The sequence below is a fragment of the Schistocerca americana genome, chromosome 8 (genome assembly GCF_021461395.2).
Source record: "Schistocerca americana isolate TAMUIC-IGC-003095 chromosome 8, iqSchAmer2.1, whole genome shotgun sequence".
In the NCBI taxonomy this organism is placed as follows: Eukaryota; Metazoa; Arthropoda; class Insecta; order Orthoptera; family Acrididae; genus Schistocerca; species Schistocerca americana.
Window position 1 is genome coordinate 187,794,540 of NC_060126.1, and position 24,284 is coordinate 187,818,823.

The 24,284-nt window shown below is 44.1% G+C and overlaps 1 protein-coding gene across 1 annotated transcript in view; it reads left to right on the forward strand.

Moving 5' to 3' along the window:
- LOC124545209 overlaps positions 1–22,974 on the forward strand; it is a 38,360-nt gene extending 15,386 nt beyond the window's left edge. Inside the window, exon 3 of the mRNA XM_047124076.1 lies at positions 22,005–22,974. Within this exon, the coding sequence (XP_046980032.1) occupies positions 22,005–22,170 (166 nt within the window). The 3' untranslated portion in view covers positions 22,171–22,974. The remainder of the gene's footprint in view (positions 1–22,004) is intronic.
- The last annotated feature ends 1,310 nt before the right edge of the window (positions 22,975–24,284 follow it).

Consider the following 24,284-nt stretch of genomic DNA (forward strand, 5'->3'; position numbering starts at 1 on the left):
ACTCGAATAGCTAGCCACACAAGTAGATTTCCACGATGGGCCAAAACTGCAGGCCATATCTGCTGATCTGAAGCCCATCGTTTCACACTAATGTGCAAGCACTGCCTATTGGATCTATTCGCACTGATCTACCTGCAGGCTGGATCTGTTTGTGTGTGGCATAATGTGGCGGATTATCCTAGATTATCCATGGACCTGGGACTGCGGTGCTCCTCAGCAGGCCAAAGGCCACGGGCAGTGGATATCAGGAATTGCGACTGTCTCACCACAATTACATTGTACAGTGCGGTGTTCTATAGACATATTATTTATTCTAGTACATTTTGGCACCTCGAAAGTAGTTTATATTTTAGAAAGTATGGACCATAAGAAGAAGAAAATTGAGGCAGTCACTGGCAGTTTATATGCTATGTGCTCATATATTTCTTCAAAGAAAAATCGCACAATACGTGTAAAATAGTAGTCATAACACAGTGGGTAATAACTGTAAATAAGGAACATAGTAGAACCAACATTTTATTGGTGGTCATCTATAGTGTTCGTTTACACAACTCTTCCCCGCCTTATACACTTCTTTCACGACGCTGGCATTTTTCTGAAGTTATTTCTGAAATCAGTGAAGGTATTTTAAATCTGCCTTACAACTCCAAGGAAATGTGTATTTTTGTCGCGAAATGTGTTTCATTTTATTGAAATAAAATAACAACATTGGCCTTAATGAAACACACATACCATTTGGCTTGCTTTTTCCATCTAAAAACAGATCATTACAAAAGATGTTCATATTAGTACTTTTGCTCACACAGGAGAGAATATCTTTACTTACCCTCGAGATCTCAAAATTTATCAGGGAAAAATGCTAAAACTTGTCTGGAAATCGGGGAATCTCACTTGGGGAAACTTATGGCAAGCCTGAAACAGATTAAACAGCACTCCATATTTGATAGTTTCAATTTGTGACTGATATTTATCCCCTATTGATACATATTACTTTCTGTTGCATATGTATGATTCTATCCACTTCCTGCTTGTCCTCAGATACCATAGTATTCCAATTTTCTTATCAGTATTTCACAGTCAATAGTGTAGATAATCAACTAATCTGTTACACATAAGCTTTTCCAGGATTTTTGAGAACCCTGCTCACTTGCTTGCTTTATTACATGATTCGATATGTCCTCATCACCAGCTGATTTCTTGGACTTAAGTTTTCGTATAGTTTTCCCCAGTTCATCTTCTGTTACTAGTTTCAAGAACATGGTTCTGCTTAATTTTTGTGATAACTTAGTAACCTTCTTTTTTGGGCTATTTCTTTCCAATTTTAAGTTCTTTCCTGATTTATATAGTTATCATTGAGTATGTTTGCCATTTCTCTATCGCCTATTTTCATTGACCTGATATGTTTCTTTGTTTGATCCAACTTTTTCCTGTCTTTCACCATTAATTGCATTCCAGGCTGCCTTTGTCTTGTTTCTTGAGTTCACTACAGTAGCATTAATTGCTCTTGATTTTGCTTCTCTTATTATTTTTCTATACTTATTTTGTAGCATTTTATAATTTTCAGCCTCACTCCTCCATCTCAGATCTTGCTGCTTCCTTTGCAGTTCTGTTATTTCACTGGTAATCCGCTGTGTCTGATCCTGCATCTTTTCTTGTCTCCTTACTTTTGGGAATGCTACATTAAAATGGTATTTAATTATTGTAATAAATGAATTAGTTAAATTAAATGTTTCATTTAATAAATGAATCACGTTTTTCATGAACATTCTGCACCAGTGGGGATTCATTACAGGTCTCCTGGCTATGTATTGTTCTAAAGAAATTAATATTTTGTTCACTGACGTTCCTGATTTTTGTTGTTTGTTTTGGTTCAAATATTATGTCCTTCACCAACTGCGACATAATCACATGTGCAAACAGCGATCCAATACTGTAAAATGCTTTCTTATTCCAGTCTCTGATTACAAATGAATTCTTTAGGCGATGACCAGTTTCAGTCTGTTATGACCATCCTCAGATCTTTAGGACATGGTGTAAAAAAGATCTGAGGATGGTCATAACAGACTGAAACTGGTCATCATCTAAAGAATTCATTTGTGATCAGAGACTGGAATAAAAAAGCATATTATGTCCTTACTTCTGCAGAAGCAGGTCAGCTGTCCATGATGATCAGATCAGATATTTCTGTTTGTACTACACGTGACTCATGGTTAGACCTACTAATATTAGTAATGACACTGTCAATAACTGTTGGACATTGAGAAGCCACTCTTGTTGGTGCAGATATTGTTGCCTCCACATTGTATTGTATTAACAATTGACAAATGCGTGTTGGCTTCTATCTCAGTTCTTCGGCCGACATTCGTCTGATGATTTTTCTGACGTTTCGCCAGCACGAGTGGCTGGCAATGAGAAAGTTTCACCCACCACTGCTGGTGGTGGACTGTAAGGTGAAAGTACGACAACGCCAGCCACGCGTGCTGGTGGAATGTCAGAAAAATCATCAGACGAACGTCGGCTGAAGAACTCGAGACAGAAGCGAACAGGCAGTTTTTCAACAAGTGGCCATTGAAAGCCTTAACAATTTTGTATTAACAATTCTTCAAAATCTTGTCTTGGTTTTGATTGTTTTCCCAATAATTATTGAATTCTCCACATATAACAATGTTTTTCTTTATGTTCATTCATTCCTCTTCTTCTTCTTCTTCTTCTTCTTCCCCCCCCCCCCCCCCCCTTCATCTTCGTTTTTGCAGAAAGATGCTAATCTTGTCACCTGGTGATCTGTACACACAAAACAATCTAAAGTCATCAGTCACTACACAAGTAATTTCAAAGTCTTTTTCTCTAGCTATAGGTAATTTCACACCTATGCTGTTTCCAGCCTATAGGGGCTTTCTTGTTTTAATATATATGGAAACGCCACCACCTTTATGCTTAGATCCACAGAAGTAGCTTAATGAGATATAGTCCTTTCTTGTCAAGTTAGCTATTTGGGTTTCACTGATACATAGTATCTCTTGTTGTATTTGCCTTAGGACTACTTCTTCTTCAAGTTTATTGGTACCAACATATGGAATATTCTACTGTAGTACTTTTATATAACTTTTCGTTTGTTGACTTACATGTTGTGGGCTGCATCCTGGGGGCATGTTCTGTTGTTGTTGTTGTTGTTGTTGTTGTTGTTGTTGTGGTCTTCAGTCCTGAGACTGGATTGATGCAGCTCTCCATGCTACTCTATCCTGTGCAAGCTTCTTCATCTCCCAGTACTTACTGCAACCTACATCCTTCTGAATCTGCTTAGTGTATTCATCTCTTGGTCTCCCTCTACGATTTTTACCCTCCACGCTGCCCTCCAATGCTAAATTTGTGATCCCTTGATGCCTCAGAACATGTCCTACCAAACGGTAGCTTCTTTTTGTCAAGTTGTGCCACAAAATCCTCTTCTCCCCAATCCTATTCAATACCTTCTCATTAGTTATGTGATCTACCCATCTAATCTTCAGCATTCTTCTGTAGCACCACATTTCGAAAGCTTCTATTCTCTTATTGCCCAAACTATTTATCGTCCATGTTTCATTTCCATACAGGGCTACACTCCATATAAATACTTTCAGAAACGACTTCCTGACACTTAAATCAATACTCAATGTTAACAAATTTCTCTTCTTCAGAAACGCTTTCCTTGCCATTGCCAGTCTACATTTAATATCCTCTCTACTTCGACCATCATCAGTTATTTTACTCCCCAAATAGCAAAACTCCTTTACTACTTTAAGTGTCTCATTTCCTAATCTAATTCCCTCAGCATCACCCGACTTAATTCGACTACATTCCATGATCCTTGTTTTGCTTTTGTTGATGTTCATCTTATATCCTCCTTTTAAGACACTGTTCATTCCATTCAACTGCTCTTCCAAGTCCTTTGCTGTCTCTGACAGAATTACAATGTCATTGGCGAACCTCAAAGTTTTTATTTCTTCTCCATGGATTTTAATACCTACTCCGAAGTTTTCTTTTGTTTCCTCTACTACTTGCTCAACATACAGATTGAATAACATCAGGGAGAGGCTACAACCCTGTCTCACTCCCTTCCCAACCACTGCTTCCCTTTCAGGCCCCTCTAACTGCTATCTGGTTTCTGTACAAATTGTAAATAGCCTTTTGCTCCGTGTATTTTACCCCTGCCACCTTCAGAATTTGAAAGAGAGTATTCCAGTCAACATTGTCAAAAGCTTTATCTAAGTCTACAAATGCTAGAAACGTAGGTTTGCCTTTCCTTAATCTTTCTTCTAAGATAAGTCGTAGGGTCAGTATTGCCTCACGTGTTCCAACATTTCTACGGAATCCAAACTGATCTTCCCCGAGGTCGGCTTCTATCAGTTTTTCCATTCGTCTGTAAAGAATTTGCGTTAGTATTTTGCAGCTGTGACTTATTAAACTGATAGTTCAGTAATTTTCACGTCTGTCAACACCTGCTTTCTTTGGGATTGGAATTATTATATTTTTCTTGAAGTCTGAGGGTATTTCGCCTGTCTCATACATCTTGCTCACCAGATAGTAGAGTTTTGTCAGGACTGGCTCTCCCAAGGCTGTCTACTCCCAGGGCCTTGTTTCCACTCAGGTCTTTCAGTGCTCTGTCAAACTCTTCACACAGTATCGTATCTCCCATTTCATCTTCATCTACATCCTCTTCCATTTCCATAATATTCTCTTCAAGTACATCGCCCTTGTATAGACCCTCTATATACTCCTTCCACCTTTCTGCTTTCTCTTCTTTGCTTAGAACTGGGTTTCCGTCTGAGCTCTTGATATTCATGCAAGTGGTTCTTTTTTCTCCAAAGGTCTCTTTAACTTGCCTGTAGACAGTATCTATCTTACCCCTAGTGAGATAAGCCTCTACATCCTTACATTTGTCCTCTAGCCATCCCTGCTTAGCCATTTTGCACTTCCTGTCGATCTCATTTTTGTGACGTTTGTATTCCTTTTTGCCTGCTTCATTTACTACATTTTTATATTTTCTCCTTTCATCAATTAAATTCAGTATTTCTTCTGTTACCCAAGGATTTCTACTAGCCCTCGTCTTTTTATCGACTTGATCGTCTGCCGCCTTCACTACCTCATCCCTCAGAGCTACCCATTCTTCTTCTACTGTATTTCTTTCCCCCATTCCTGTCAATTGTTCCCTCATGCTTCCCCTGAATCTCTCTACAACCTCTGGTTTAGTCAGTTTATCCAGGTCCCATAGCCTTAAATTCCCACCTTTTTGGAGTTTCTTCAGTTTTAATCTACAGTTAATAACCAATAGATTGTGGTCAGAGTCCACATCTGCCCATGGAAATGTCTTACAATTTAAAACGTGGTTCCTAAATCTCTGTCTTACCCTTATATAATCTATCTGAAACCTGCCAGTCTCTCCAGGATTCTTCCATGTATACAACCTTCTTTTATGATTCTTGAACCAAGTGTTAGCCATGATTAAGTTATGCTCTGTGCAAAATTCTACCAGACAGCTTCCTCTTTCATTTCTTACCCCCAATCCATATTCACCTACTATGTTTCCTTCTCTCCCTTTTCCTACTCTCGAATTCCAGTTACCCGTTACTATTAAATTTTCGTCTCCCTTCACTACCTGAATAATTTTTTTTATCTCATCCTACATTTCGTCAATTTCTTCATCATCTGCAGAGCTATTTGAGATATCGTTCTGCTATCAATTTTAAATAAAATTTTGATATCTTGTCTAGATTTTTATTTGCTGCATTGTATTAGCTAAAATCAACTGTACACAAAATCTACACTTCCAGTACTTTACTCAGTTTTATGCTGCACAGTGACAGTTAGGAGTAACAAAAAGTAATGTAGTCCTTTATTGAGCAAATATATCAAATTGTAAGGTGAACAAAAATTTAATTTTTTTCACTGGGTGGGGCCTGTAAAATCAGTTAATAAGTGTTTCACAGCAGCCGGGACACCGTCTCTTAGCACAGACGAGCCATTCACCATAAGTAGCGCTCAGCACCCTGTCTGAGGGAGCCCCACCAGTTGGAAGGAGCGCACTATCAGAGACGCTGGCAGTCATAGGGAATTTTCTTGCAATGAGCTGACCATCATCTTCGCAGTCCATGTCTACCAAACATAAACAGAATGAAGCTCCCGATTCAAAGACCCTCCCAGCTGCACCACGGTTCCTCGTGGTTTCACGTGCTGGAGATGGTCAGTCCTTCGCTATGGTCAATCGTTTATTATTCACAAAGGTGTTAATGCAGTTGCTGGCCCTGTGAATCTCTGCTCTCGTTTACGTAATGGCAGTTTGCTTTTGAAAACTACTTAAGATTCTCAAGCACAATAACTGCTTGCAGCTTCACTTCTCCACGGTTATCCTGCTCATGCCGAGGCCCATAGAACTCTTAATTCTTTGTGGTAGGGATATGCATGAAAGCGACTGCCCACCTCCTTTTCCCTGCTTTATCAACTGAATGGCGACCATTCCGCCTCCTCTGGAGATTGTCCCATGTATCTCGATGAGTGGGCTGTCAAGGAAATCTGGGTAAAGGAGAAAGTGCCCTAGACGGTCGCTCACAAGTTTTTGGCTAGTCATAAACCCTGCGTTCTACCATCTAACGCCTACCGTACTGTTCTTGCTACATCTCACTCCATGTAGGACACCACCACTAAGACATGCGATCTCAAATTCAACACTGCAGTTTTGAAATAAGCTAGTGTCATAGTAGTATCCCTGTCTCCTCTTCCAGCTGTGCCACAAACCATTAAACATTCGCCTCCTGGGGCAAATTCACCTGCTACGCCACTGGCAGATCGGAAGGGACAGAAGAAATACTTCCACATAGACTTCCTACGTCCCTCCAGTCAACAAACACCTGTGTCCCCCTCTGCCGGAAAGGCTCCAAGAAGTCAAACAAAAACAAATGGTCCTCTCCTTCGCTAACTCGAAGTCCTCTTCGATGGTGTCGCCACACGATACCCTCACCTGGGTGACCTCCATGTCACTGGTACACACTGTCAATCATTTTACTGTTCTGGTCTCCACAGATTGACAGAGGGAAAATGCTGGTGCCTCTGTAGATATCATGGAGCAGGATCCTCCAGCCTCTGCACCCTGTAGCAGTTGTTCATTGAAGGCTGGCACTCGGCAGCTGCTGAGGTGACACCCCTTCATTTTTTCCGTCCTCCCCTTTCCTTGTTGTGACTATCCTTCAATGGAATGTTCATGACCTATGATAAAAAAAAAAAGAGGATTTACAGCTGCTCTTATAACTGCAGCATCTGCTTGTTCTCTGCCTCCAGGAAATAAAATTGCGCCCTCACAACTGCATTGAGCTCTCACATTTATTCTTTATTCCTGGTCCATTCAGATCCCCCCCTCACAAGTGCAGCATTCCATCTTGTGGGGGAGTCATGCTGCTCCTACAGGATGACTTTCATAGTCAACCCATCTCCTTGACTATCTGCCTTCAATCTGTTTCCCTTTGTACCACTTACATCCCTCTGTTATTTAATGTCACCAGGGCAGATGCCCCCAGCTTATTGGGCAGCTACCTCGCCCCTTACTAGTACTTGGTGACTTTAATGCACACTATACCCTTTGGAGTTCTCCTAGAACCTGTTCGAGAGGTGCCCTCTTGACTGCCCTTCTCAATCAACATAACCCCCTCTGCCTTAACACAGGAGCACCCACGTTCCTTTCAGACTCCATGCACACCTATTCCGATGTGGACCTATCCTTCTGCACTGCCCATCTTGCCCATCGTTTCGAGTGGTCTGTTTTCTCTGTAACATACCCGAGTGACCATTTCCCATGTGCCATCTGTTTGCTGACTCCTACCCCAATTATGTGCACACACAAATGGCAACTTATTAAGGCCAATTGGAGGCTTTACTCCTTCCTGGCAACTTTCGACGAACATTTTTATGACGAACATTTCCCCAGTTGTGATGACGACCAGGTAGAATATCTTACAAATGTTATCCTTACCGCCACAGAACATTCCATTTCTCGAACTTCCTATTTACCACGGCATGTCTCGGTGGCCCCCTGCGGATCCGGGGGTAAGAATAGGCCCGCGGTATTCCTGCCTGTCGTAAGAGGCGACTAAAAGGAGTCTCAAAAGTTTTGGCCTTATGTGATGGTCCCCTGTCGGGTTTGACCTCCATATCTCAAAATTCTTCCAAAGAGCGAGCCAATTGGGGAAGGGCGCCTTACTTGGTGCATTGTGTCCATCTTGCGGTCAGACCTTTCGCCAGCTTATTCATTGTCGCATTGCAGTCCTGCCCGCTCTCCATCTCTTGGGCATGGATACGTTCCTGCGTGCACTTTCCGCCATGTGATGTGCAGTGCCACTTTCTGCATTGACGGCGACCATGGACTACATGTCACCTAAAATCCAGCACGGTAGCCAGTCCGTTGCGGTGAGGCCGCCATGTACCTTGTTGGTTGTAGCCCACTGACAACACAGGGATCGCTCTACTGATGCTTGCGCCGTTTACTCCCCATGTATGCCAAAGAGTACATTCCCATCTACCTGGGACATCAGGACTCCCGGCAATGGCCATCCTGCCAGGTGGCCCTTGTTGTGGCTGGGTGGCACCCATGGGAAGGGCCCTTGGTTGGGGTAGGTGGCATCAGGGTGGATGACATGCAATGAAACGTGGCACATCATCTCTTGCTGGTGGCCAGCCACCACCAGTCTCTAAGCGTTCGAGGGCTCATTTTAAAGCTAATGTGTATGACCTCAAATCGTTCCCCTCCCTGGCCACACCATGGGAGTAACGCAAGGCTATGAATGACCATAAAACGTATTCGCCCCGGTATCTCGTCTGTACCAGAGCTGATGGTGAATCCTTTGTATCTGTGAAGCCTCGGTTCTTTGTAGAGCATTTAGAGGACGAGTTCGGGGAGATGGGGGGCTTGTCCAAAATGCGGTGCGGTTCGGTTTTGATAAAAACAGCATCCTCTGCGCAGTCAAGGGCCTTGCTCGCTTGTAAGAAGCTGGGGGATGTTTCAGTTACTATCACGCTCCATAAAAGCTTAAATATGGCCCAGGGCATTATTTTCCACAGGGATCTCCTTTTACAGTCTGATAACCAGCTGCGCGCCAACTTAGAGCGACGAGGTGTCCATTTCACCGGCGCGTCCACCGGGGTCCGAGGGATCATCAAGTTGCCACCGGTGCCTTCATCTTGGCCTTCGAGGGTGACACATTACCTGAGAAGATCAAGGTGATGGTTTACCGCTGTGATGTAAATCCATATATCCCTCCCCTGATGCAGTGCTTCAAGTGTTGGAAGTTCGGCCATATGTCTTCACGCTGTGCTTCCAGCCTGATGTGTCGCAATTGTGGTCGTCCATCCCATCCTGATACTCCATGTGCCCTGCCTCCCATCTGTGTCAACTGCAGAGAGCACCATCCTCCTTGCTCGCCAGACTGTCCGATTCTGCAGAAGGAAAGGAAAATAATGGAAATCAAGACCCTAGTCCGACTAACCTACACAGAGGCTAAGCAGAAATTTGACCGGCTTCATGCCGTGCACATGACGTCTTCTTATGCCGCCACTGTCACTCCTGCTACAGTTCCGTCAGCTGCAACACATCCAGTCAGCTCTCAGAGTCGAAGGACCACACCTACCCTCTTTATGGTGGGGGGCACTTCACTCCCTGTTGCTCCTGCTCCATCTACTTCAGGAGCAACAACCCCCCCCCCCCCCCCCCCAACAGAGAGGGACATCTGTTCCCCCTTCCCAGCCGGAGAAGCATCAGACTTCTTCGGCTCCTCTCACCAGGAAGGGGTCCCTTGGGGCCCTCCCTTCGCAAGTTCAGACCAGCGGAAAAGCAGATACCCGCAAGTGACTGAAACAACCACCGGTCGCTGGTCGTAGGGCCTCACGCTCGTCGTCTGTCCCTGAGCCTGACCCAGGGAAGCCCTCGCAGCCAGAACCACTGAAGGCACAGCGAGAGAAACAGAAGAATAAGAAGGTTCCCAAGAATCCCAACTTTGCGGTGGCGCCCATCCCACCGCTTCCTGCAAGCTCAGCGTCTGAGGATGAAGTCGAGATTCCGACGTCTGCTGAAGACCTGGATCTCACCGGACCCTCAGATGCCATGGATGTCACTTGTGCGGGTACTGAATCAGTGGCAGCAAGTAACCCAGTGGCATAAACTGCTTCCCCAGTCCCTTCACGCCTTTCTCAGCCATGGACAATACCATCCTCCAGTGGAACTGCAGCGGTTTTTTCCACCATCTAGCTGAGCTCTGACAACTTATCAGCCTTCAGCCTTTCATCTGAGAAACTTGGTTTCCGGCAATGTGAACTCCCGCCCTCGGTGGCTATTGGGGTTATTATAGGAACCGGGCCACTTATGAAAGGGTATCTAGTGGCGTCTGCATCTATGTCCTTCACTCCCTTCACAGCGAGTCTGTCCCTCTGCAAACACCTTTAGAGGCTGTCGCTGTTCGGGTGTGGACGCCACAGGCTGTTACTGTCTGCAGTCTTTATCTTCCACCGGATGGTGATGTCCCGCAGCATGTCCTGGCTGCGCTGATAGCCCAATTGCCGCCGCCTTTCCTGTTACTGGGCGACTTCAATGCCCATAACCCTTTGTGAGGTGGGTCAGTGGCAATAGGTCAAGGCGCCACCGTTGAGAATGTATTGACACAGCTCGACCTTTCCATTTTAAATGATGGTGCCTTCACAAATTTCAGTGTGGTGCATGGCACGTACTCCGCCATCGACCTTTCAATCTGCAGCCCTAGCCTCGTACCTTCTGTCCAATGGAGTGTACATGACAACCTGTGTGGTTGTGACCACTTTCCGATCTTTCTGTCACTGCCACAGTGTCACTCTTCTGGGCACCCATGCGGATGGGCTATGAATAAGGCTGACTGGGACTTGTTCTCCTTCATGGCCACTATTGCACCCCTTTCTAGTGAAGCCGTTGATGCGTTGGTTCACTCCATCACCACCGACATCGTTACTGCCGCAGAATCTGTCATTCCCCGTTCTTCTGGGTCCCCTCAGTGGAGGACTGTGCCTTGGTGGTCGCCTGCGATCGCTGAGGCGATTAAAGATCGCCGGCGGGCGCTCCAGCGTCACAAGCGACATCCCTCCATAGAACACCTCATCGCCTTCAGACGACTGCGTGCGTGGGCCCGCCACCTTATCCACTAACGCAAGCAGGAATGCTGGGAACGGTATGTCTCCACCATTGGCCTCCATGTCTCTCCATTGCAGGTCTGGGCCAAGATTAGACGCCTCTATGGCTATCGGACCCCTGTCAGCGTCCCTGCGCTGTCACTGAATGGGGAAATTTGTACTGACTCTGACATAATTGCAAACCGCTTAGCACACCATTTTGCTCTCAGTTCCGCATCTGTGAATTACCCACTGGCCTTCCGCTCCATTAAAGAGCGGTTGGAACGACAGAGCCTTTCATTTCACACCCGCCATCCTGAATCCTACAGTGTCCCATTCACTGAGTGGGAATTCCACAGTGCTCTAGCAGCTTGCCCTGATACAGCTCCCGGGCCAGATCGCATCCACTGTCAGATGCTGAAACACCTCTCAGTGTACTGCCAGCAACGCCTCCTCGACCTTTACAACCGTATCTGGGTTGAGGGTGAGTTTCTGTCGCAGTGGCGGGAAAGCATTGTTATCCCTGTTTTGAAACCTGGTAAGAACCCATTGGAGGTGGACAGCTACCGCCCCATTAGCCTCACCAGCGTTCTTTGCAAGTTGCTCGAACGCATGGTGAGCCGGCGGTTGAGTTGGGTGCTCGAGTCTCAGGGCCTTCTAGCTCCGACTCAGGGTGGGTTCCGTAAAGGCCGCTCTGCTGCCGACAATCTGGTGAGCCTGGAGTCAGCCATCCGTACGGCCTTTGCCCGCCGTCGGCACCTCGTCGCTGTCTTTTTCGCTGTCTTTTCGACATGCGGAAGGCGTATGATACAACATGGCACCACCACATTCTCTCTACGCTTCACAGTTGGGGTCTTCAGGGTCCGCTACCGATTTTCCTACGAAATTTTCTGTCGCATTGTACCTCCCGCATGCAAGTCGCGGCCTCCCATAGTTCTTCCTGAGTTCAGGCGAACGGGGTACCACAGGGATCTGTCCTAAGTGTCTTCTTGTTTTTAATTGCAATTAACAGGCTCGCTGCGGCGGTGGGAACGTCTGTCTCAGCTTCGTTGTATGCTGATGACTTCTGCCTCTACTATAGCTCCATTGGCATTGCAGCTGCTGAACGTCAGCTGCAGGGCACTATCTGCAAGGCGCAGTCTTGGGCTGTAGCGCATGGCTTTCAGTTTTCGGCTGCAAAGGCCTGCTTTATGCATTTCTGCCGGCGACGAACAGTTCACCCTGAGCTGCGGCTTTATCTTGCCGGCGAACTTCTTGCTGTGGTGGAGACACATCGGATTTGGGTGTGGTTTTTGATGCCCGGTTGACTTGGCTCCCACATATTTGGCAGCTTAAACAGATGTATTGGCGGCGTCTTAATGCTCTGCGGTGCTTGAACCACACCAGCTGGGGCGCCAACCGATCTACCCTCTTATGGCTCTACAAGGCATTAATCCAGTCACATCTGGGATTATGGACCAGCCCCGTGGACAGCATACTTGTGGAGGCAGGTGTCCCTCCACGGCGCCAGTGTTTACTGGCTGCTTATGCTACGCATGTTTGTAGCTTGCCCGGGCATCCTAATTATCGTCTCCTGTTCCCACAGTCAGTCGTCCGTCTCCCAGAACGTTGGCCCTGGTCGGGTTGTATGATCGTGGTCCGCATCAGAGAGCTTCTCTCTGGGCTTGGGGTTTTTCCTCTTCCACGTCCTTTCCTGGCCCCTCTGCATACACCCCTGTGGTGGGTGCCCCACCCTTTTCTTCAGCTTGAATTGGCACAGGGCCCGAAGGACTCGTCCCTCCGGAGGCCTTCCGCTGCCGCTTTCTTTCCATCCTTGCCATGTATCAGGGCTCTGGCGTTGTTTACACTGACGGTTCGATGGTTGTTGGTCGTGTCGGTTATGCTCTGACTCTAGGGGACCATTACGAACAATATTCATTGCCGGCTGGCTGCTGCATTTTCTCTGCTGAGCTGGTCGCCACCTTTCGTGCCCTAGAGTATATCCGCTCCTGCTCAGGTGAGCGACTCCCTGTGCAGTTTACGAGCTATCGATCAGTGCTTCCCTCGCTCTCGTCTGGTAATGGCTGTCCAGGAGTCCCTCCATACTCTTGCCCGTTGCGGCCGCTCTGTGGTCTTTGTGTGGACACCAGGCCATATTGGGATACCCGGCAATGAACATGTAGACTGCCTGGCCAAACAGGCAACCAGTAAACCAGCTCTAGACATTGGCCTCCCGGAGACTGATTTGCGAGCGATCTTACGCCGCAAAGTATTCGAACTTTGGGAACACTGAATGGCGCAACCTGACCACGCCAAACAAACTCCGTCCTGTGAAGAAGACGACGGACATGTGGCAGTCATCCATGCGAGCCACTCGAAGGGTCTCAGTAGTCCTTTGTTGGCTCCGCATTGGCCACACCCACTTGACCCACAGCCATTTACTGCGCCATGAGGACCCGCCTCTATGTGGCTGCGGGTCGGCTTTGACGGTGGTCCACATTTTGTTGGCCTGTCCCATTTTAACTGTGCTCAGGCAGATGTTTGCGCTGCCTGATACGCTCCCTGCCCTTTTAAAAGATGACACTGCTATGGCAGGCTTAGTTTTGCGTTTCATTCGGGCCGCGGGCTTTTATCACTCAATCTAAGTGTTTGTCCTTATTCTATTGATTCTGGCCTTTGGCCTGCGATTTTAGTCTGAGTTTTTAGTGTGGTTCTCGGTGGTTGGCTTTTCCTTTTTTGTCTCTATGGTCGGCCAACCACTGTCACACTCTGTGTGCTTTTAATTCCTTTTGTCTGGTCTCTGTCTACGTCTTTCTTGTCCTGTGTCGTCTTTTCCATTGTCGTTTTTATTCTGTGTGGGTGTTTTGGAACAAGGGTCTGATGACCATAGCAGTCTGGTCCCTTTAATCCCCCAAACCAACCAACCAACCATGTCTCGGTCCCTTGGTGGCCTGAGGCGTGCCGAAACGTAATTCGCTCACAGAGACGTGCTGTCCTGTGTTTTTAACTGTTATCCTATGATGGCAAACTACATTCATTATAAACAGCTACATGAACAGTGTGTCGCGATATTTGGGATAGCAAAAAAGCTAGCTGGATTTCATTCACTAGTTCTTTTAACAGTTCCACTCCCTTTGTGTGGGCCAACCTCTGACAGCTCTCTGGGACCAAGATCCATTCCCCAATTTCTGGCCTGACAGCAGCAGACGATGTCATTGAGGATCCTGGAGGTAGCTAGATCATGCTCTCACTTCATCTTGATCCTCTACCTTAGGGCCAGACATTGTTCACATTTAGATGTTGCAGCACCATTCTCTCGTGGGCAAGCATTTTCTGCTTCATACATATACAACCACATCTGGTTAGAGGTCACGTTTCCCAGACGTTGGTGTGAAGCCACTGTCATACCCATACCTAAGCCTGTTAAGGACAAACATCTTTGTTCTAGCTACCTCCCTATTTCTCTCATCAACTGTGTTTACAAGGTGATGGAACATATGATTCATTCCCAGCTAGTATGGTGGCTTTAGTCTCGTAATTTACTAGCCACTGCATGGTGTGGATTTCGAGTGCGCAGCTCTGCAGTTCACCATCTCGTCACTTTGACCACCGACGCCACGAACGGTTTTCTTCTGAAATCGCAGACTGTCCATGTTTTTCGATTTAGGAAAGTGTACAACACCTGCTGAAGGACTGGTATCCTCTGTACTCTCTACATGTGGGCTTCAGTGGCTGCATACCCCATTTTGTTCAGGAATGTTTAGAAGACCGACTTCTCAAGGTACAGAGAGGCTTTGCCTTGTTGAACACCTGTATTCAGAAAAACTGTGTGCCTCAGGGTTCTGTGCTGAGTGTCGTCCTCTTTGCTATTGCCATTAACCTTATAATGGCCTGTCTCCCACTGGCCATCTCCGGTTCCTTTTGCATTGACGATTTTGCTATCTCTTGCAGTTCTCCACAGACTTGCATCATTTATGTCTCGATAATCTTCACTCATGAAGCATCGACAGTGGTTTTCGCTTTTCCACTGATTTCCAACTGATTTCACTTTTCCACGGATTTAACAAAAACAACACGCAGGGTGTCGACTGAATTTTACTTTTTATCCATCATAGCAATATGGAGAAGGACATTTAATTTTTAGTTCAGCATATCTTGGTCCTGTTACTCTTCCATTCGTTGAAACTACAAAATTCCTGGGACCAGGCTCGATAGGAAATTTTCTTGGTCCTCCCACATTCCTTACTTGGCAGCCCGCTGTATGCTGTCCTTCAGTGTCCTACATGTCCTCAGTGGTACTTCATGGGGAGCAGATCAAACCCCCCTCCTCCATTTGTACTGGTCCCTTGTCCTTTCAAAATTAGACTATGGTTGTTTTGTTTATGCATCTGTACATCCGTCCCTTTTACGCCATCTCAGTGCTGTCCACCATTGTGACATCCATTTGGCCACTGGCGCCTTTTGCACTAGCCCAGTTGAGAGTCTGTATACAGAAGCTGCTGAACTACCGCTGTCCTACTGCCGTGATTATCTCCTCAGCAGATCTGCATGCCGTGCAGTGCAAAGGGTCCAAGAAAGCTGTCACTTGCTCAGTCTTTATTGAGCCACTGTGATGTTTATGCAGGTTCCTAGTAATGTCGGTCTGGCAGGAAATGAGGCCACTGACGCTGCTGCCATCGCTGCAGTCCTCGTACCTCAGCCTGCTAGTTCTTATATTACCTTCGATGATCTCTGTGATGCTGTCTGTCAGCAGGTGGTGTCACTTTGGCATCACCAATGGTCCTCCCTTCATGGGAACGAGCTCCAGGTTATTAAGCCTCTCCCAGCGGCTTGTACAATCTCCTCTTGGCACTCTTGCCGTGAGGGGATCATTTTAGTTAGGCTGCTTATCAGGCACCGTCTTTTTAGCCATCGCAATTTGTTAAGTGGTGCACCCCCGCCACTTTTTGCCCATTGCACCCAACCCTTGAAAGTCCGCCATTTCCTGACGAAATGCCCTTTTTTTTTTAACTACTTACATTCACATTCGTGTTTGTCGTCTGAGTTATCGGTGGGTTTAACAAATGACATGCAGGGTGTTGACTGCGTTATATTTTTTATCCGTCATAGCAATATGGCAAAGGACATTTAATTTTTAGTTCAGCACATCCATTTCTATATGATTTTATAGACCTTTCTCCATGTCGCTGTTTTTAGCTGTCTTCTCTTCCGTCGATTGAGATTAATGTGTTAGTTGTTTTTGACTCCTCTCTCTGTCTTTGTGTTCTATAGTTTTGACATGGGCGCATATGACCCTAGTTGTTTTTGTGCCCTAAAACAAAACAAAGAAACAAACAACTCTCCTTTCATTCATCTTTTCAGTGATATGGGGGTTAAATTGGACAATTCTCTTTGGGTTTCCCTTGGTAAAGGAACATTTCAAAACAGATGTAAGCATTCGGCTTTTGCTTTGCTACCCTCAGTTTCATTTCCTGTCTCAGTTGCAAGTGACTGGACACTAACTTTGGTGTTACTACCAGAATTTGGGTTTTGTCAAATATCATTGGAGAATATTCTGCTACAGTAGTCATTGAGGGCATCATGCATTGCTCTCTTGACAGTCAAAAGCCTTTCATTGAGCATCTTTCTGTCTGTAGTCATATGCTTTGTTTTATACCTATTATGCAGTAACTTCTGTTTAAGTAGTAGTTTCTGTGCAGTGACTCTCTACCATGAGGCCCTTCCCAATATGAAGTTTTCTGCTGTGTACATATCTGTCTAGTGTGTGTTCAATTATTCTTTTAAACTTGAGCCGTAGTTCCTCCACATGCTCCTGCCCTACGCTGAAAGTTTCAAATTCCTCATTCAGATATGACTTTTCTGTCTTTTTATCTACTTCACTGAACGTGTATACCTTTATACTTGTTTTAGTGGAGTTGCTGAGCCGTGATAGGCACAGCAAGAAGATTCACACAATTATAGCTTTCTGCCATTAAGGCATTTGTCAACAATAGACACACATACACACAGGCCCACACACACTCATGCAGATGCAACTTGCACACACGTCAGCAGTCTCAGACAACTGAAACCACCAAACCTCTAATATTGTTACATTCCATCCTGGATTTAACATTGTTTGTTTTCTACTTGTTTTAGTTTCATTTGTACTTTGGTAATCTTCGTTACTACAACTGCGCCTTGGTCATTGATACCTGTTTTGACGTGGGCATCCTCAAACAGGTCAGGCGTGTTTGTTGCCATTAGATCTAATATACAGGGCGTCTCGTGAAAGATGCCCAGTAGGGGTCCGCGGGTCGCACGGCATGGCCACCGACTGCCACCATCTCATCTGCCGGCCACTGCTGTGCCCAGCTCTTGGACACTAATCTGCCAGCTGTGCTCACGCTTCCCCTGAGTTAAGCAAAAACAATGTCGCCATCTGATTAACATTAAGCTTACCTTTATTTAAGACAGGTGCTCAAAATGATGTCCCTCTGTGGTAAGAGCAGCCTGATATCTCCTGAACACATTAGCAAACACACTATGAATTTCACCTACCGAAATCTGGGAAATGACTAGCCAAACCCTGTCTTCCAACTTGTTGAGTGTGTGGTGATTAGTTGTGTACATCTTGTCTTTTAACATTCCTCGAAGATAAAAATCACACAGATTTAGATCCGGAGAACGAAGAGGCCAGTCAACTATCCTATTATCAAAAACACTTCGTACTGCTGTCTTTGAGACATTGGTGACTTGTGGTGTTGCATTGTCCTGCATGAGGTAACCATATATCCCTTCATTAGGTGTTCTCGAAAAAAAGGATGCAGTATATTGTTTACATACCTGTCAGAACATATTGTTTTGTGAAAAAAGATTGGTCCAGTAATTCATCTTGCACTAACTGCACACCATACTCCTGTTTTTGCATCATGCAGAGGTTGCTGATGTAATTCATGAGGATTCATAGAGCTCCAACATCGATTATTCTGAGAATAGAAGCCATGCTTCATGAGGAAAATAGCATCTCAGGATCAACTTCCCTATCGTGCACAGGTTGTAACAGCCAGTTGCAATAACAATATCAAGCAACAGTATCTGAGTTCCTCAGTTGATGCACTTCCGTTATTTTGTATGGTTTCAATTTCAGTTTGTGCGCAGCTCTGCGTATTATTGAATCATTGGGAGCACTCACACTGGGAAATTTTCGTATGAATTCAAGCCGTCATTCCACATACGGTTCTGGTTTTACATAGTTCAATCCAAGAAACGTTCATAGAGCCTTCATGTATAACATACCAAATGGAAACTCGACAGGAAATTCAAAGCAAAACACTCGAACACTCAGTCACACAGTGAAGACCCGCATGGTATTTCTGTCAGAGGACCAGGCCCAGCAACATACGGGCAGGGAAAGTCCTGTACTCGGTGCAGTTGCAGTAATGATGTTCAGCAACAATATTTGAAACGCATAAACTTGTCAAAAAGAAAACTCCAAAGGAAGCACCAGTACACTCAGTCGCTCAGTGTAGGGGGCACGCGCAAGGTAGTGGTGTCTGAGAACTATGCATAGCGGCAACCAGCAGACACAGCGGCAACAGCCAACAAACACACTCATGACAAGCAGACCACTCCAAGGCCTCATTCATGAGACACCTTGTATTTAGATCATGAGTGGGGTTCTGAACGACTTGTTCTAGGTGGTTTTCAGAGAAGGCATTTAGTAATGTTTCGCAAGATATTTTACCACACCCACCACTAACAAAATTGCAATTTTCCTAGTTGATTGTTGGATGATTAAAGTCTCCACCGATGGTTACAGTATGATTGGGGAATTATATGCAAGCCAACTGAGGTTTTCTGTAAAGTTTTCGGTTACATCAGGAGGTGAGTCTGGTGGACAATAAAAGGATCCAGTTACCATTTTATGCTCACCCCTGCTACTGAAGATTGCCCAAACAATCTTGCATGCAGCTTCAATTTCCGTTGGATTTTAGTTTCTTATCTACTGCAACAAATACACCACCTCCATTTCCCTTTCACTTAGCTTTTTGATATACATGTAAACTTTCCCCAAAAATCTCACTGCTATCAGTTTCAGGTTTCGGTGAGTTTTCTGTAGCTATTATTATGTGAGCTTCACTGCTTCTCAAGAGCATGTCAAACCCAAGCATTTTGTTGTGAATGCTTCAGTACGTAACTACTAGGATTTTAACTCTCACCTGTGCGGTGCATGCTTTAGACTCTTGCACTTATATTTCTGGGTCCCTACAGCTGTTGTTATCTGACCAGGATGGAAAGTCACATAATCTAAAAAGCCCTTGTGTGCACCCCACACACAGTCAGCTACCTGAGTCCCAGACTCTGATGTGCAGTGCACACCTGACCCATTTAGGCGGACCATACAGTTCTCAAATCTATGGCGCACATCTAGGAAGTTGCAGTCTAGCTTCTCACAGAACTTTCAAAGTCCCTGGTTCTCTCCTTGCACTCGAATCAACAACAAAGAGCCAAAATCAGTTCTGGGAACAATGCTGCAAATTGTGAACTTCATTGAAACTCCATGCCAAAGGCTAGTCTTCTCAACCTTCTGTTAGTTGTTTGAATGACCCAAGAAAGACCTTGGAGCCCAGATGACAGGCACCATCTGTTCCAACATGTGCCGCAATCTGCAGTTAGTTGCACTGTTGCCTCAGTAGCTGCTGCAGTAGTCTCTTCAGCGTGCTGAGTGAGACCCATGGCATACACAGTGAGTGCACATGGTGTCCTTTCCTGTCCCTTGCTGTCATTTCCTGTTAGTTAGGGGTATAGTCATTCACTGTATATTTGAACTGCCAACGATTAACAGATATCTGCCCTTTTGTGTGTGCCGCCTCCTGATGCTGAACAAAACAAGTTTCCCCAAAACAGGTGAACTGAGTCCCATAGGCTCAGCTTTAGTTTCAGTGAAAGACGGCACCTCAAATTTGTTGGTTAGGGGGATCGGTACAGCATCCCGAGTCCTCCGTGGTCCCCATCCACCCTGTACAGGACGCCTAAATCTACCATTGACACACTACTCGTAGTCAGTTGGACGAGTAATGACAGTTCCTGTACGTTCTGCAAAGGAGACAGGATCCACAGGAGAGGATAGCACATGATGTACCTTTGGTAAGGTATCACAGGTACATGACTCTCAGAAGCTCTTCCAACACACCGATTCTCAGCAGCTGCCAGCCATTTGACTGTGGTCGGGGCAGTTTCCAGCTGCATATGAATGTCAACCAACTCATGCTGTATTTGAGAACAGCGTACAATGTGGGATTGCATTTTGGGTGGTGCAATGTAGTATAAGACAGTGAACAAATAATTTTAAATTAAGCCAACTGATTGTGCTTTAATCTGTTGAGTTATTAAATTGCTAAATCACAAATGCTGATTTACTATGAATTATATTATCACAGGACGGTAGTAACTTCCAAAAATTCTTTAAAATGTATGTTTATTTACATTGATATACACTGAAACTTGGGATGATGTACTGTGTGGCAGGAACTGTGCATCACAAACCTTGGTGTGTTATGAAATAAGTTACCCACAACACTTGTACCAGAAAGTTTTTGTCAATATAGAAAAAATGTGAAACAACCCAGCTTAACTTACTGGGTTGATTTATTTTAACAATATCTAGGTTTTTCTCAACCATGCAGATGCATGCCCAAAAGATGATGGAATATTCTACACACAGATAATAATTTAAAAAACTCAAGTTATAAGATGATTATACAAATTGCAGGAAGTGTTTGAAAGTACATGGTACAGAACCAGTCATCTGTTGGTACCAAACCTATACTTTGCATTTGTTTAGTGATGAAACTACATTGTCCCCTTTCTTGCTCAGCCTTTTTTAGTGGCCAGCAAAGTAGCTTTACTAAATACCCCTGTTTCTTAGGCAAATGGGATGGTACTGAAAGGATCAAGATAGGTCAAGAATATCTTAACACATAAGAAAAGCTTTGGAGGCTGGAGAGAGGGATGTTTTGCACAGTTACCTCCTGGACCCAGAAAAGAAAACCAGTTACCACCTCTTCAAATTAAGTTAGGCCTAAGCAAACCATTTGTGAGGACAATTGCATCTATGCATTCATAGAAACTTGTTTTGGAAGATGAGAGGATGGAGAATCCAGGTAATATGAGTCAGTAGTAAAGCCCCATTTGCAGTTGTGTGTCTTGTGCGCACAATGTTATTGTGCCATGGGCTATCTACTTTGCTCCTGGCCACAGTTTTATGGTGGTGATCATTCATTTGGGTGGTCATGGCTGCACCAGAGCAATCTCATAAGTGCCACATTCCTGTTCTGTCCCCTTACATTCTCTCCCACCTACCATTGCCTTCCCATTTTTTTGATGAAGTGTATATCTCCATGCATTCTCCACAGACATGATTAATGCTGGTTTTGTGTACAAACATTGTTACTTGTAAGTAATTGCTTAATTCAGAGGCACATGTTGTGACAGGCATTCAATATATCTATTTTTCTGACAGCTACATTCCATTGTTTTATACATCTACAGTCCAAAGCCTCAATATTGTGCCTCCTTTAAGTGTCAATTTCTAGCATGTCAGGGAAGATATCCATTATGCAAGATTTATCTGTGAAGTAGTGTCATAATTCCTGTTTTCATCTTTGAAATTTCAAGTTGTGGACAATTTTAATTTAGCACATATCATTTCCTGGCTGTTGATGACCATGCATCAGTGACTGTGCTGAGTCACTGATCTCTGAGAGCAAGATTTTTGTGCATTTTTCTGATGACCATGAAACATTTGGTACATGCCATTATTTTCATAAGATAAACGTGCTATTAGAGACTCAACACCGGATGTAATATTAGATCAACTTTGTATATTGTTTCAGTAAAGCTTGCTGCAATTCAGCAGTGATTCACATGCCAGCGGGAGCGTTGTGTAGATCAAAACGATGTCGATACTCGACTGTGGAGAATGTGTGCTGTCATGGCAGTTGTAAGATGGAGTACCATGAAAACATCAGTGCAGCCGTCCAACATAGGATGCGTTACTGAGATAATTTTTGAGAAAAAGTCTGCTTTTATTTCTTGCTGAATTTGTCAACTGTGTGGCTATTGGCAGCTATAATAATTATTAATGTTTTCATTTGTACACATTATTATGATTTATATTTCTGTCATATTCTGAGAACTTTGGTAGTTGATTAGTTCATGTATAATTTTAAAGCAGTTTCATGTATGGAACTGTGAAATATTTTTCAATGTTTTGTTTCTCCCTGTCTATACACCATTGTAATAAGAATTTATATATTTTGATTGATCAAGTTCAACTTTATGGCAGTGAAAAGAACTGTGCTTCGTTGTGGTAACTATTTTCTAGAGTTTTATTTACAAGATAAATTAGGAATTACGTTTTTCTCTTCAATCCATGTTGCATGTTTGATGTAGAATAATGTAGAAGGCTTTTCTGAATTCTTTGCTAAAATGTCAGTTGCTTATGCTTTAGTTCGTGTTCTCTGGCAAACACAAAAATTAGTTAGCCGTGTGCACATAAGTTATATGCTATTGTATATAGATTTGTATTTTTCATCTATTCTTTCAGAACTGATTGATTGACACTTTCATTTGACCACTGGAACCTTTTTTCATACATAAATTTAACTAGTGAAATACTTTGCGGTTGTAAATCTCTTCACCTTCGAAGTGTACCATGTAAAATGGTAGCCTTAATCAACTGATAGTTCAATTATTTCTGTTCATCACATTTTGGTTTTAATTGCATTAGCAGATAGTTTTCAGTTGTTACCTATACACTACATCAAAGACTGTTGTATGCCAAAGTTTTTAATAATCCTGAATAGTTGCAATGTATGTAGATTACATTAAATATCTGTTTAAATGTAAAATTTATGTCTTTTTCAATACAGATGAGTCACTGACTTTCCTGTAGGTTGGTTAGATGGCAGAATACTGCTTTGAGATAGGTAATAAACAAATTCCCCATTTCATGGCTTTGTGGAAGGTAGTGAACTCCCAAGAGCTGATGTAATTTATCCGTTATATCCAGAGTGGTGCTGTATGGAGATGCTTTTAAATGTCTTATTAAAAGTGTTGGTTTGAAGGTAGACGCCGGCCAGGGTGGCCAAGCGGTTCTAGGCACTTCAGTCTGGAACTGTGCGACCGCTACAGTCGCAAGTTCAAATCCTGCCTCGGGCATGGATGTGTGTGATGTCCTTAGGTTAGTTAGGTTTAAGTAGTTGTAAGTTCTAGGGGACTGATGACCTCAGATGTTAAGTCCCATAGTTCTCAGAGCCATTTGAACCATTTGAAGATAGACTATGGAAGTATGCGTGGTTACCTTGTTTGTGGGCCACACATGGAGAGTAACACCAGTACTTAAGTAGTATCTGCTGCTCACCAAACAAATGAACTAAGCTAATTCTTCCAAATGCCACAGCTACTTCCAACTGCTTTCCATGTCGTAACCATGCGAAAGTTCCAAGGGAAAGGCCTATTCCACGCGTTTACCTAGCACATTCATGTCACTAGCATATTCAATGACAGGTGCATTAGTTTAAAGAAAGGTTTGTTATGGATGAAACTAGTTAGTTCCACAAACACAGCTTACCCTTGTATGGAGAACTTTGAAGATATTGCCTTGAGCATAGCTCCAGCAAAGCATAATTGTAATTCACCAGCACATTTGTTACATGGCTGCATGAATCTAAAAAAGCAATTGGGATTTTGGAACAGCAAACATAGCTATGTAAAGTTCACCTCCTTGTTGTCATCCTCCACTGAAAGATGAGTACAGTTCTCAGCCATATTGTGTACAAGAAACAGATCCATACTGACTTATCTGCAAGTTTTTGGTCAGTGAAATTCAGCAAAGAAGCATAAGATTTTTGGAGGCTTTAATGAACTAAATAAAAGCATTCTCAGATGCTGAGACTCATTCACAAAATGTAAGCCACATACAAGTTCTTTAAGCATTCTACATTTACTACCAGGTTATTAGACTATTCACATAAGGTGTGCAAGCGGAATATATCTCCCTCCAAGTCCAAGAATGTTGCGTTTTTTAGCTCAGTGATGGGAAATATTAACTAGCTTTTCTATGAAAGGTGATATGACTCAAAACTCACAACATATTCTGGGTGGGCAAAATA